Source organism: Microchirus variegatus (genome assembly GCF_963457635.1).
Source record: "Microchirus variegatus genome assembly, chromosome: 10".
NCBI lineage: Eukaryota > Metazoa > Chordata > Actinopteri > Pleuronectiformes > Soleidae > Microchirus > Microchirus variegatus.
The window spans coordinates 11,893,965-11,909,435 of NC_139811.1; the positions used below are offsets into that span (position 1 = coordinate 11,893,965).

General features: G+C 39.4%; 2 protein-coding genes across 2 annotated transcripts; both read right to left on the reverse strand.

Annotated features, from left to right (window-relative positions):
• Positions 1–1,400: 1,400 nt before the first annotated feature.
• rabep2 (rabaptin, RAB GTPase binding effector protein 2) lies at positions 1,401–8,535 on the reverse strand. Its single transcript, XM_083896053.1, has 11 exons — positions 8,401–8,535; positions 7,003–7,158; positions 6,092–6,174; positions 5,622–6,002; positions 5,419–5,514; positions 5,207–5,305; positions 4,697–4,810; positions 4,237–4,315; positions 3,744–3,898; positions 3,514–3,630; positions 1,401–3,395 (listed from the first exon to the last, which is right to left on the reverse strand). The coding sequence occupies exons 1-11, from the start codon at positions 8,426–8,428 to the stop codon at positions 3,291–3,293; spliced, it is 1,413 nt and encodes a 470-aa protein (XP_083752179.1). The 5' UTR covers positions 8,429–8,535; the 3' UTR covers positions 1,401–3,290.
• Positions 8,536–10,195: 1,660 nt separating this feature from the next.
• On the reverse strand, positions 10,196–15,087 carry LOC310933152 (uncharacterized protein; the record flags this gene model as incomplete). Its single annotated transcript, XM_083896573.1, has 12 exons — positions 10,196–10,255; positions 10,348–10,432; positions 10,743–10,855; positions 10,934–11,105; positions 11,384–11,529; positions 11,651–11,749; positions 12,045–12,205; positions 12,784–12,924; positions 13,199–13,253; positions 13,496–13,589; positions 13,881–13,992; positions 14,970–15,087. 12 exons carry the CDS (start codon positions 15,085–15,087, stop codon positions 10,196–10,198), a joined length of 1,356 nt encoding a protein of 451 aa, XP_083752699.1.
• Positions 15,088–15,471: the final 384 nt, after the last annotated feature.

The window sequence follows — 15,471 nt, forward strand, 5'->3', positions numbered from 1 at the left end:
GTAACTGACAAAAGTTTTGCTCTGCTTTTGTCCACATTTTAAATATACATGGTTTTATCCATCAGTTTGAGAACCAGAACCTTGCAGTAGAATGTGTTTTAATGTCTTTTTGACTTATCTTTGCACCTTCTGACTCCTTGGATGCACTTTTTCACTTTTCCCTTCTTTGACAACTCAGCCTAAACCTGTTCCCCTCTGTCAAACCCCCGTAACAAACAAGGTATTCCCCTGACTCCAGCAAAAAGGTTTATGAACTCTGCATGTGCACGTGCTAAAGGTTTCATTCATGGGTATTTATTTTCCATCTTTAAGTCACTTTATTGAAAATGTTTTATTGTCTTTTTGAGCTGTGAATGTAGCTGTGATACAACAATAGTTCTCAGCATCAGCATCATATCGACGAGCTTATTGGCTAAACGGCTAGCTACACAGTTGCCGCCTTAAAAAGCTACTTTAGCTTTTTGCTGCAAGTAGTCTGCAGAACTGAATGAATATATTTAAAGAAAAAACAAACAAACTGGTAAGTCCATGTGTGCGTTCTGCTTCGAACATGCTTTCGCTGCCCTAATAGTATGCATTTTGTGAACACAGTAAAACATTAGACACTGTTCATGCTAATTCAAGCTAACATCACAGTCACTTTGTAACATAACAATGTTATAAAGCAAATGTGCATATATACATAAACATATATACACATACATATATATATATACACATATACACATACATATATATATATGTATATATATATATATATCATAATCTAACATTTCTGAAAATGTGCTTCCTTGAAACCCCTCTCTTATCGTTTCCAGTTATCTCAGTTTACCATAAAGATTGAAAGTTGGGGAAATGTTTAGCCAGAAATGTGCCCAAAGCAAAAACATAATCTGATGTTAACGGAAGACATTTAACCATAATTAGTAAAAGATAACTAAGGAAAACTACTCACACCACAGATGCAGCTGCAGAATTAGTGAAGTGGCTAATATCTATCTATTGGTTCCTCTTCTTAATACACCAGTGACGCCTTGGCTCACAGCAGTTGCCAGGCAACCAGCAAAGACTGAAAATTAGCGGTCCCATGCAGGAAATTGTCCTGCACATAAACCACCATTAAAAACAACACATTTTACTTTTCATGATTAGGTTGTGTAACGTTAAAAAAGATTAAACTATCTACCTATGATGCTTATAGGTAGAGATGGTATTCTTTTTAACACACTAACCGGGTTCACAGCAGCTTCAGTCCTTGCATTCACTCAACTCCGTAAAAAAATTAATGTAGTTCTTCTAAAATGTAATTCCCCTAAAACAAATACAGCCTTGACACATCACGTCAGCCTGCTGCCATTAACTTACAACTGATAAGCCTCTGTTTTCTCCCACAGGTAAAGTGTAGAGGCAAAGTGCAACAGAGGGTGTGAAGCAGAGAGAGCACAGAGGCTTGAGGGATGGAGAGGAAAGGCGGAGCACTCCCACGGACCGGGAGTCTGCCTACAGTCACATAATGTGATGAAAAACATCAAGTGGCCTGAATACAACAGAAAAAAAAAACACGCAAGCCATCTGAAAGTAATACACCAAATAAAGCTGCAAAATATTTTTTCTGTGTATGTACTGAAATTAATATAATATATAGGTTAAAGTTATTAAAACCATTCTGTGTTGATTCTATTCTTAAAGAATAAAGCTATGTATTAAATGTCAGACGCTGCGTTTAGTTTCCTGTTCTCTGTGGGTGTGTGTGTGTAATTTATTGAAGGTATTATAATGTGACTAATTTGTTAAAGGTGCTGGATGTCACAAATGTATTGTATTAAGTGATAAAATGGCTGTGATGTGTCAACAAAGACGACGAAATACTAGTTTCTCTAAAAATAAAGGTACAGACAGTTTATTTATGACTTACTATTTCAGAAGTTAAAGTTCCTCATCAATCCGTCCATTCTGTTTATGCTCTCCAATATTTTTCATTTGGATTTAAGCACCTGTTTTAAACTCTAGTTGCATCAAGGTGCAAGGTGCTAATCAAACACACCTGATTCAAATGGTCAGCTAGTTGGTAAGCTCTGCTGAAGCCTGATAATGACCCATTTATTTGAATCAGGTGTGTTGGAGCAGAGAAACACCTAAAACATGCAGGACCAGGAGTGAGAAACCCTGCTCTAAATTAAATAAAACCTATTTGTATTCCACATTGTTAACAAAAGTTTGTTGCCAGTCTGAAGCCCAGAAAGTAGGACCAAAGTAGCCACCAGAGGGCGACTTAATGGAAGCCTTTGGGAAAAGGGGCCGACTTTTCATTTGATATATCACAACAGTTAACATCTTCCCGAGTTGGTAATGATCTCAATTCCTCGTTCCAAATCTTATTTAATAGAAAATGATGCTCCCATTTAGAGGAAAATAGACAAAAAAAGAAAAGTATTTCAGTGGATACGTTTGATTGACAGCTTGTCCAATTTTGGAAAATCTCCAGTTTCAAAAACTGACATGGTGCCCGGTTAAATTGTGAATCTCGAGGCTTCACATTTATTTATTCATTTAGCGACTGGAAAACTCTGTCCATTTTCATACACGGTCTATGCATGTAACAAATATGAATATTAGTCTTAGATATTCTCCATAGTCACAGAAATGTAATCATACTAATTGTTTGATTGAGAATTCAAAGACATGAAAACCCACGTTTAGTTTTCAGAATGTATTCAATAAAAATTGGCACGGCGAAACAAATTCACATTTTCTTTAAATTTCCTGATGCACAATTATTAATTTGTTAGAATCTATGAAATTATGGAGAAACAGAAATACAGTATTTGACAAAACTAAGCTTGAAAGGGGAAAAACTAATAAATACAAGAGACATTATTACATCTGAAATGCAGCCGATGTAGGGAATGTTCAGACGACGATCCAGTGCTTAACGCGATCATCTCAATAAAGTAGTTTACATATTACCGTACATATAAGTGTTAAACTGTTGAGTGTTTTTCTGAAGTCATGTCTTGTTATAAACAGAATATATTTACATGTGTTTCTGGATGTTTGGTCGAGAAGCAACAGTTTCAGTTTCAACAAATAAACAAAAATCATCACTTCTCTGTTTGTGCAGCATCTCCAGTGTCATAATACTCTGTGGTGAATCCGGTTCTCACTCTTCAAAACTGTCTTCTTTTTTTTTTAATAAACGTGACGTGTGGTCAGTCAGTCATTATTGGTCACTTTGGAGGATATTTCATCTTGGTCCACGATTCTTTGGTTCCAGTGTGACTTTTTAAAACTTACAAGTCGTCCGCAGGTGAAGAACCAGCATCAGTGATTCCCTCCTCCAGGATTTCCTTCACTTGTTCCAGAGTCTCGGTCTGCCGAATCAGCTCCAGCTTCACCTGAGGTGTTGTTTACGAGTCACGTTGGAGTAAGTGAGATCATCCATATGAGTAACACATTTTAACTTTTAACCATTCCTACCGTTCCAGTTTTATACTCGTGTAGATTGGTGCCTACCTGCAGCGACTGGGAGAGCTGCACAAAGTCCCTCTGCACTGTCTGACTGGTGTCGACCTGAGAACGCATGCTGATCACTTGACTCCGCAGCTCCAAACACTGTTGATGCAGCGCCGCCTGCCAGAGAGAGCCAATCATGGTTAAGATCAGAGTGTTTGGTAAAAGGTGTGTTAATATATACACACACATCATATATACTTCAGGCAAGAGCCTAAGGGAAAGGGATTTACTTTATCTTTGCTGAGAGCCTTGTTAGTGCTGTGTACATGAGAGAGCGCCACCCGTAGAGCGTCCAGTTCTGCGCGACAGGCTGCCAGTTCAGCCTGCATTTGGTCCTTCTGAGCCTGGACCCTCTCTGTCTCCGTCTTCAGACTGGACAGCTGCACTGCACGGACACACAATCACACACACAAGGATGCAATAAGTGCATACTAAGAAATCAACTACACCATCATGGTTTTGTTTTTAAACTCTTTTCAATGTTATGCTGAATAAAAAGAAAACTCCACATTATTAAATGTCATAATATTGTTGTCTTAAATGAGAGTACAAAATACATTTGTCAATAATGAGCTGTTCACTCACCTTCTAAAACCTCTGATGACAGAAGATGCCAGTGGAGCAGCGAGGACGCGAGAAAAGGAAGAAAATGTGAAAGAAAAGTGTCACAGTCAGAACGCAGAGTAAAGCGATGCTACCTAAATAATGATGTGATCCACTCACCGCTCTCCTCTGCGCGATTGTCCAGCTGCTCCCTCAGGTTCACGATCTCAATGCGAAGGCGCTCCTCACAGTGCGGCCCCTGCAGGTGAGTCTGACAGTGAACACACATTGACAACACAAGCAGGAGACCATTTTTTTTTTTAAATCGGTATTAGCCAATTATAAAACATCTATTGCACAAGCCATAGAAAAAAAACCTTATCAGTCGACTTCTGTACTTATTATACAGTATTTACCAAAAAGTCACACACGAACATGAACAGGTTTCTAATTTTGTAGAAGTATAGTCGTCAGTGTACTTGATGTGTTGCCAATGTGACACTATACCAATTGTTGTTCAGTCCATGTTTGCAAAAGTCTTAAGATAAAAATGGATTTGAAATGAAGCTTCCTCACTCCAGCACCAATGACATAATAAGATATTGTGTAAATGTAAAACCCAGTGAAATAACCATGGTACCTGCAGAGTTGCTGTGAATGCAGCACTGGAGTCTGGTACGTCGTCACCAACCTCCTCTCCTTTCAGTCTGGACAGCTCATTGCACATCTTCCTCTGAGAAAAAGACAACTCTGCCTGGGCACAAAAAAAAAAAGTGATCATCAGCTCCCACTCAGTAAGGTGTTTTTGTTAAATACAAATAATTCTGCTCCAAAATTTCTGTTTGTCTTTCAGGTTTTGGCCAAGGTTTTTGATTAAGAAGAAAGGCAACATAAAAAGAAGAACAAAATGCCTTTATTGAACAGTGCGCAAGGGGGTATAAAGAGGAAAGTAGAAACGTAGTAATGACCATAGGAAATTATAAAGGTACCAGCACTTCCACATTATTCTAAATGTATAATCCATAATGTGGAATAAAGTTTGTATATCCCACATATAATATTATTGTCTTTTAGAGAAACTATGATGCCTGAAACAGACACACAGTAGGACAGTAGGTACACTAGGTAAGATTAACATGCCTTCACTCACCAGGTAACTCTGGACGGAATTCTGTGATTGGCTAAACGATTTCTGCAGATCCTGGAGGAGGGCCTCTGAGCTCTGCACCTGACCCTGGAGCATTGTTACCTGAACAAACACACCCGCACACATTGACATGTGTATTAAGACTGTAAATGTAATTCTCCGCCCTGTGATGTTTGTTGTCTGAGGATGCAGTGTGCAGGAACAGGCTCACACACCTGTCTGTGTGTGTGGTTGGTCTGTGTGTCCAGTTCTCTCTCCAGCTCCTCCTTCTCATCCTGCAACCGGCTCACCTCGCCTCGCAGCTCCGACACCTGAAAGTAATAATATTCATCAGTAATAAAAGGCATGATTTTCCTACATTTCTGCATGTGGATTTTGTGACTTTGTAAAAGTCTTTTGAGACAAGACAAGATATTACCTGAGCATTAAGAGCATCCCAGTCATTGTGTGTGACCAGCCGGTGTCCAGCCGGCGGCAGGTAAATGGCTTCAGGAACCAAAGTTCCTGTTGACACCAGGGAGTCTGTGTCTTCCTGAGAGTGGCGTTTTCTCGGCAGGGAGGGTGTGTCTAAGGAGAAGGAGGATAACGAGGCAGAGTCGCAGTGACGCAGTGAAAAATATCCCTCTGTTGTTTGCGCAGCTCCTTCTCCCTCTGCCACAGCTTCATGCTCTGCTGAATGACTGTGTCTCCTGTTAGTCGAAGCCGCCACCTCGGCCTCCGTCAGACTGTTGCTGTTGTTCAGTGTCGAGGATTCGTGACTGGAGACTTCAGAGTCCGCCTTGCCTTTTCTTACACGCATCTAACAGGTGGAGAAAAACAAATGGTGGTCGTTAGACCAGCTAAACACAAAAAAAATGTTTTCAAAGTGACAAAGCGTTCAACACTCACCAGGTTTTGTCCCCCAGCTCTTCTCAACTCCAGAGACTGAGACTGGAGAACAGCTATCCTGGCCTCATACTGCTCTGCTGTCTCTGTAAAAACAACAGGACGATAAAACGAACATGAAATCATTGAGCTTTGGATCAAATATCCACCTAATGTTAAACGATAAACTTCTAACAGTTTAGATTACAGAAAAAGAAACAGTAATTTATATTATTGAGCAACATGGCGTTAATTAATCATCTTAGATCATTGGGGGGTTTTTTTGTCTTTTGAATCTTAATTTACAGCGTCACTTGATAACTAGTGGCACACCAATTTAACACTCAACATGTCCATAATACCACTGACTGGCTGTAATTGTTGTTCCAGCCAAACCAAATGTAACACCTTTGTTTTCATGTGGTTTGCGCACAAGAATATGTAGTGGAACAGTTTCTGCAGATTTGGCATATTTAACAAAATAAGAGTTTGATTATAGTTTGAGAGAAATGCAGAGTCACTCAGTATGTGTGAATAAAAGTGTTACTATAATCCCATAGAGAAGCTCAGGATCTCTGGGAGCTCCATGCTTTCTGATAAGACCCAAGGCCAAAGTAAAAAAAAAATGGCACCAAAACAGACAGACAACTCTGTTGTTGGAGGTCTGTGAAATGGGCTGAGATCTGCATAAGAAAACACTTTGTGAAAAAATTGCCTGTAAATATACCATTTACTTATGTACTCTGAGCATTTTATTCGGGATGTTTTTCGGGACAGTGGTGCAAAACACTGGATATAATAAGTATGGATTATCACTATTTTTGCTCTCAATTCTTTCTTTTCTTGCCAAAAATGTCTTTGGGCGTACAAAAAGCCAGCCCCCCCACCCCCCCACCCCCCCCCCCCCCCCCCCCCACACACACACACACACTGACCTCTGAGAGCCTCCTGCAGCGACTGGATCTCTTGATCACATTGTTTTTGCAGCTCTGCCAGTTCCTCCTGTTTGCTCAGCTCACAGATCGTCGCCACTCCCTGCCAGTGTTCAGCCTGAGCTCGATACTCGGCTAGCTGGGCCTGTAAGTTCGCCTCTAGAAAAATGACATTGGGATGTTTTAAGGTTGTTTGCATCATGAGAGATGGAGTCACACAAATATAGTTAAAACAGTAAAGTCACAAGATTAGAAGGAGTTTCTAAAAGTATGACATGACTGGGAAATACTGAACAGAAAAAAAAGAGAGATTAAATCTAATTTGATGTCACTGTATCTCTATCTCTATCTCTCTTTGTCTGATATTATATACTTTGAAAAAGTACAGAAAACAGTCAAATAATACATGTTTCCATCCATGCGTAACAAAAGCATTTTATTGAATATAGATTATAATGCGCACACTATACAACTTTGCTCCACACCGACATGATTGTAGTGCAGATATTGTATCTGTTGTAATAATAATAATAATAATAATAATAATAATAATAGGGCTGAAACGAACAATTATTTCCATAATATGTTAATTATTTTCCCAGTTAATAATAAACACGGAAATTGGAGCAAAGAAAACTAGAAAAATATTCACATTTAAGATGCATAAAAAAATGGAGAAACCTTGTTTTTTACTGACACTCAAACCCAATTAAACAATTATCAAAATAGTTGATGATTAATTCAGTAATCAGTTAATAATGGATGAATCATTGCAGTCCTAAATAATAATAATTCACTTATTTTTAGATTTAACACTGATGTCAATTTTCTTCATCTTACTGTTAATGGTACTACTTTGTGCACACTAAGTTAATAGAATACAGAGAGATGACATTTAAACACAGAAAGCAAAACACTGTAGTTTTATGCATTTCCACAAACATTTACTTGTACACAATGACAGCAGCTGTCAGAATTCTGACTAAATACAGTACATATGGTGCGTTCAAGTGCTGTAGTTTTACTGCTGTATTTTTTCATTGCAGTAGTTTTACTTTTAACAATGAAGTAGTGTTTTAGTGCAGTAGTTTTACTTTAAATAATTAAGTATTGTTTCAGTGCAGTATTTCTGTTGAGACTGCAAATATATGTTGTTTACACGTACTTTGTACAACGTGACTTGTTTTAGCAGAGGATTTAGCTGGTGGCTAAGCCTGTACATTTCTACGGCTAATGAAGCTAGCACGTCGTTTTTCAGTCCAACATCAACAGGCCTTAATGAAGACAAGCCTCGGGTTAATATTTACTCAAACTCACGTCATTAAACCCTCAAAGTCTCCTCACAGTCGAGTTTATCAGGTGAGAAGCAGATTAAAGTTTAACGCTGTCATATTTTATTACCTGTTGCGTCTTCAGTCTCGGAGCTCATCTTCCTGTCACGCGAACAGCTAAACCGGCAGACGAGAAATAATAAAAGAGCTTATTAGCAGCGGAAAGAAAGACCTGTACACGCCATTTTGGTGTTTGTTTCCTTCGTTTTATTTCCTTCGTTCAAGCAGCTGGGACTTTCGCGTGGAAATGATCCGCTCAGTCGGTGACAACTTCAGGAAACAACTTTCCCCGGTCTAAACCTGCGGAAATCACGTCAACCTCCTTCCTGTTCTCAAATAACATTCCTCCCTGCCGGTCTTCTTCAGTCTGAATCAGCTGCAAGTTTTTCTAATCGAGCCACCTTCCTTTGGCGTTAAACAATCAAGAAAATAAGTTACATGATTTATTTTCAATGTACAGTATTATTATCCGACACACCCATTTCCTCCACCCAACGCCCGCACGACTACTCAGTCCCATGGAGCGGCGAGTGACCCCTGGAGGCCGCTGACCTAAAATTTGAACCACATTCCAGCCTGTCCAACACAAACATCTCTATCATGATCATCCAAAATGAATTTGTGTAATCTTTTAGCCTAAATTAATGATCATGCACTTTAACAAAGTTTGCCCTTGATTGTATGTGTGAAAATGTCAGTTTTAACTAGTTTTGAAGTGAATTTTATAGTTTAAAACTGATTGTTTTATTAGCAGCAGATTCGCCATCTACATCTGTTTCCTTTGCACAAAGATGTGACCTTCCAGGGTTTAGCGTTTCCTGTTTTTATATTCAATGTTAAAAATAATAATAATCATTAGATTGAACCGAAAAGGACTGCTCGAAATACAATATATATAATATTGACAGCCACCTAAATCGGTGAGATCCTAGAACTACACGAGTCTAAATACTTTAATTTTCACATACACTCAAGAGCATGTCTCAACCACACAAGTTTCAACCTAGTCTACAAATTACAATATGTCAAAACAAAAGCACCTAAAAATGCAGAATTTCAGGAAATTCAGGATTTCAAAGTACTGCATCTTTAATCCTTCCCCCGAGACAAGTAAAAAAAACCTATATCCTTTAATGTTTTATTGAGTCGTCTTTAAAACACTTACAATGTAGAACAGAAGTACAAAGTACAAAAAGTTGACTTGGTCACTGTTGTGTTTGATTGCTGGCTTACAACCTTCACTAACTATAATGGCAGGAGTTGTGTGGATAATTAAAAATTCTACATACTGTAATTATACCATAGAAGTTCACGGCACAAACTAGTGCATTTATAGAACATCCAGTATACAACGCAGACAAACTACTTTATAAAATGCTGGTGAATATCTTCCAAAGCAGTAACACCATGAAGTAACACAAAGTGTCTTGCATAAACCAGTGCTATAGGTCATTTCAGCAAAATACTGTTTCTCTGATAAAGTAATAATATAAATAGCTGGAATTATTTAAATATTTTTAAGTGGTACCTTGGGTGTACAGTTACAGAGGACATATTTAGAAAATAGAAATGTTCACAAAAAATAATAACAAAAGGTTAATCTGTCATTAAGATGAACACTTGAGTAGTGTGCAGCAGAAATATGGGGCAACAGTTTGTAAAGAGGTAACATTATCAGTGAGGACATTATCCAACACTTTGTTATTTGGGTTCTGTTGTATTGTAAGTCCTTTTAACTGTACTTTTCATCTGCACACTTGAAAAGATACAGCACTGAGTGGTCAAAATGACACCACAGCTGGTGTGAATTTCAGATTTAGGTCACTGTGAGGAGGCTGAATCATTTGTTTGCATCCGGTCCTTCTTTATAAATCCATGTCCTGATCACTGACACTCTGGCGAAGGTATTCTTCATAGAGCTTTTTCTTGAGGGGAGAAATAGACAATTGAACATACTTTAATTAATACAGTCCATTTACGAGCAGTCACACTACAGAATCAGCCACTTTCATTTTACCTTTTTGGTCTTGACCACCTCTTGAACATACTCCAGCTTCTCCTGCAGCTGCCTTTTCTGTTTGCCTGAAAAAGTTGGACGGGTTCTGCAAAGAAGTCAAAGGAAACAAAAGGGAATTTAAATACAATATTTTACTAACAAATATACAGAGGACACCAAGGCTGGAAAACTGTAAGCTTTTGTTTTATCTTAAAAAATCCCCCCCAAAAAATCAAAGAGAGCCATAAACACACACCTGTACACACTGGACCAATTATTTTCCAATTCAAGTACTATACACACACCCGCATTTATTATCATAGGGCCCAGGTCAAAAAATACCAGAATTCCCCTTTTACAGAGCAACAATAATTCAAACAAAAAGCTGTGATTGTGTGGAGATCAGACTCTCTTACTTGAAAGAGAAGCGAGCGATGATGAGCAGGAGGAAGGAGAAAAGAACCAGACCACCACCACTGTAAAGCTGCTGCTCCATGGTCAGGGAGTCAAATATTTTCACGATGGGAGTCTGTAGATGATAAGATCAACGAGAATTAGACTTAATGGCACTAAAAGACTCTTTTGTTGTTCTTTCTTAGAAACTTACCAGGTAGAAGGAGAGTGCATGTGTGCCATCGGGCCCCAGAGCTAAGTCCAGCAGCTCTTTGGACATAGTGCCCAGCAACAGTAAAGCCATCAGAGCCATGGGGACACTGAAGCCCAGCAGAGTCAGGAAGCAGCTCTTGCAGCGCGCTCGTCGATTCTCTACAGTGGTCTGTCTGTGAGAGCAGAGGGTAAAGGTTGAGCTCTGTGGACATCACTGACTGATCGTTCTGTGTGTGTCACTTTCATGTTCCATTCATGAAGAAGGAACCAACTATAGTCATTTGCTTGAGGTTTTATAATGAAGTCAACCAGTACTCAAAGAATACAGGAAATACTAATAAGTCCAAGATCCTGGTAAAAATGAGATCAAGAACAAATGAGTTGAATGATCGACTAACGTGTACCCTGTGGTAAGTATGACCAAAGCCTAACAAGCATCTCTGTATGTTACCTGTCATTATTGAGTGTATCAGTGATGGCCTCACTAATGAGCTCACAGTCCTTCTCCAGAGAGTTGAGCGTGTTCTGAACCGTTTGGTTAATAGTTTTCTCAATGGTCCGACACACTTCTTCAACCTGGTTGACACAGCGACTTGGCTGTCAAGGAAAAAAAAAAAAAAAAAAAGATGTTTATGTATGCCAGTTGGAACAACAGTACACGTAAGGAGCTTTGTCAGCTGACAAGTACTTTACAAGTCAATGGAATTTAAAATCTCACCTTGTTTGGATTGGGAATATAGATGGTTGGCATGTCAAATCCACATTTGTTGAGTCCTGGTCGCTTGCAGAGCTCCTGGACAATCTGCATCATGACTCTCTGAGAAGACAAAGTTCATAAAATGGATGTCATCTTCATTAGTGAAGCAATAATAGTGAACAATCTTGGAATTATGTTGTATATAAGTGAGTGTGCATCTGCCTGAAACTGTTGTAATGCCACATACTTCACAAACACATGTACTAGAAAAGATCCACACTTTCATACCCCCACACATTTTAACATGAAGAGGAGGCAGTTCATGTCATCTATTCCTAAATGCACAGGAATGCTTTGAAAATACAGACCGACATTAACGCATTATTTTTTTGATCAGAGTTGTTGTTGTGCATACTTGTCTGTCCGACTCTCCTCCAGCCTCGTCAGCTTTGCTCAGGTAAAAATGTAGCCGGTCCCCATGTTTCTCATTCAGATTCTCCACAATGTTGAGGGTGCGCTTGCACAGAGCCTGACCCATGGGGTCAAAGAAGACCAGAATGAGGTCACAGAGGTCACCTGAGAGTGAGAGAGAGAGAGTAGACATTCCCATTATAAATATATTTTTGGTTGTCAGGTTGACTTGTATGAAATAGTAGTGTAAAAAATTACTTAAACCTTAAAGGTGAATTTTATTTTACACATAGTGTATAGTAAGTCCTCTACTGTGGCGATACGGGCCAGCTTTGCTGGTAGGTATTGTTTTTATGTGCACTCGGGTATAAATCACAACAGATTCTTCCTTAGTGTCTGAAATTATATCAGCGATGTATTTTTATTCTAATGTCCTAATTCCAGAAAAAAAAAAGATAAGAAAAAAAACACTTAAACACGAGAACATGTAGAAAACCGTTTGCCTGTTTCAATATGCAACACCTGCGTAAAATGACAGGTGACATTAAATAACCCAGCATGACCCTAGCCCGGCAGAACAAGAAATGAAATACAACCCTCTAGTGGTTGGGGGAAAATCTCACAAACAAAAACGATACACGACTCCTGCATATAACACGTGTCTAGCATCTAGTTCTACTTGAATTGCAAATCAAAATAACCAGTCATCACAAAGCCTTAGGGTGATTCAAGTAACAACGCACCCAGCCACATGAGAACGTCATCTACATCAAAGGGATACTTCATGTCACCGTCCACCAAGCCTGGCGAATCCACAAATGTCACCAAGCTGAACCGTTTCTGTCGTGACGTGCAGATCTCTGTGCTGAGGTACTCTGAAACACCTACATATCAAAAGAGAATAGAAAAACATGTCAGTGAGTAGCACATACGCAGTTCATGTGTCATGCTTTTACACAAATGTGCACCAAAATATCCTTAGTGCTTCTATGAGTGACACATCAACCATCCCTCTGTAACTTCCATAGGACTGTTAACCAACCACACTGCTTCAGTGTGTTGTAGCAGTGTTTTCATAGACTTTCTGTTGCATCATCCAATGGCTATGTGCAGGCTTAAAAATATATAGTATATACAGCCCCTTACAATAAAGCTCACCTTTGAACTCTTGCAGAGGTTTGAAGTGTGGATACAGATGAAGAGTGGCATTTCCCTGAAGAAGAAAAAAAAAAAAAACAGCAAGATCACTCAGAAACTTTGCAAACCAAGTGTCAGGACCTTAAGAAGTACTGACATTCCAAGTTTAAATGAAACCCAATGAGAAGTGAATTCAAATTAACAATATAACCTATAATAAAAAAACAGCTGATCTTAGGAGTGAGAAATATATTTTGAAAATCTTAAAGTTCGCTGGACCAAAAGTGCATCTGCGTCACAAGCGTGTGTTCCACTCACTGTGAGAGATTCTCTCTTGCGCCCACTTGTAACAAAGCTGAAGCCCTGGGTCTCAATGGCCACTCCAGTGCGCTGGATGTGCTCCTCCACATACCTGACCAAAACAATGTAAAATATCAGGGAGCTTGTATCAACCACAGATGCATACATTTAGCTAAATGAACACTATTTTTGGAAGATGCATTCACAGTAACATGCTGCTGCATTCTATTTGTATAATTTAATAATTTACACTAATGATTTAATCCATTAGTTTTTGCAGCCCTAGTGCACTGATGCATGGATGATGAGAACATCATGATGCTGCCGACGCACATGGACCATGGATTGAATACAATAATTGCAGCAGGCTGTTTGCTACAGATATACTCTTAAAAACATTAACCAGTTAATGAAGGAGCTTTTCCCAGCAGAGTGGTTTCCCATCAGCATCACTGTGATCTTTTTCCTTGGTGGCAGCAACTTGACGCCAACAGTTTCAGCCACTGTCATCAACCCTGAATACAATAGAGAGAGTGTCATTAGGGTGGAGAACAACCGACACACCTTTTTTTCCTTTAACAATTGTTACCTCTGCCCATTGAGGTCATGTTTTCAGCTGCACATCTGAGCAGCATTGCTGATATAGGTTGTGGTGCTATGAATAAATGACTCGATACAGACTCATGGTTTCTTTAAAAACAGGCAGGAATTTGACATGTATGTGTAATGTCACTGTGTAGTTTTGTCACAATCGAGATCTGTAATATTAAATATAGAGGTCAATCTATGTAGGTTTTCAATGGCTCCTACCAATCTTTAGCAAGCAGCCAATGACACAGGTTGTTTTTAGAATGTTTTGTTTGCCAATGTTTTTTTTTCCAACGACATAAAGGCACAACATTAATAAATATTAATCGATCAACACGTACGGCCTGTCTTCTCTGCCCTAAACTTGACTTATTTATTGTAACATTTAATGATGAATAATTAAATTGTCAAAATCGTCCCCTTTTATAAATGAATTGAATTCACTTCTGATTTATTTATATGATGCCGTTGAATGTGTCGTAGCAAACAGAGAGGGCCCGAGTGTTATCTCTTTTCTCGATTAGTCGATTGTTCACACTCCGATTCAATTAGAGCAATGATGGTATTTCCAATCATTCATTCATTTTGTTAGGTCACATTCTTCTAGCGCCGCTGAGCTAAACTGACACGAAGTAAGTACTTCTAACTCTAAATCCAACAGGCGTTAGATCATTTAACACCGACTTAAGTTAACTAGCTGTGTTATAGTTTGCGACGTCAGACAAATATGTGCCCCTCAGCTAGCTAACGGGTTACCTCCAAGCTACTTCCACGTCACTCACTTTACTTAGCTAGCTAATAGTCTGTTAACAAGCGGCTTTGCCTATTATTTTCCCTAAAACGCGAGTTAATGTTGAGCTTCAGTGAGGGTTTGCGCCTCGTAAGGTATGCTAACTAAACTCACCGCTGTCAGGATCCGCGTACAGTTGATGACAATCCCGCAAGATGCGTTCATCGCAGGACACGCCGCCAGATAGTGCGTCTGCGTTCGCGGCACTTCGACCCTTGATTTTCCCAGACATTGTTAGAAACTACGGTGATACTAGAGTTTCAGAGAGACTCGTTCGACCACGTAGCAGCGGTGAGGACTCCCTGAACAAAGCCGGTTAGCTTTATTTGAATCGCCCCGGTACGTTGGAACACGGGGTCGAGACGCACCACGGCCACGTCGTCAGCTCCAGCAGGCAACGGCTTTAGTCGCACGGGCTTGTGGGTAATGTAGTTCATCGGTGGATTTAAATGCTGCAGGTCTCACAGAAACACGGGAGGAAACATGTGGGGGAATGGCACGAGTCCTCACATGGCCATGCGACATAATCCTTTTGCACACATAACAGCCATTTAAGTTAGGAAAGTCAAAGAATAGTGTAATATATATTTTTAAAATTGTGGGGGAAAAAAGTGGT

Coding starts and splice junctions, on each gene's coding strand:
- rabep2 (XM_083896053.1), bottom strand. CDS start 8,428: ATGAGCTCCGAGACTGAAGACGCAACAG. Junction 7,159..8,400: donor CGAGACTGAAGACGCAACAG/GTAATAAAATAT, acceptor TCATTTTTCTAG/AGGCGAACTTACAGGCCCAG. Junction 6,003..6,091: donor GAGCTGGGGGACAAAACCTG/GTGAGTGTTGAA, acceptor TCCACCTGTTAG/ATGCGTGTAAGAAAAGGCAA.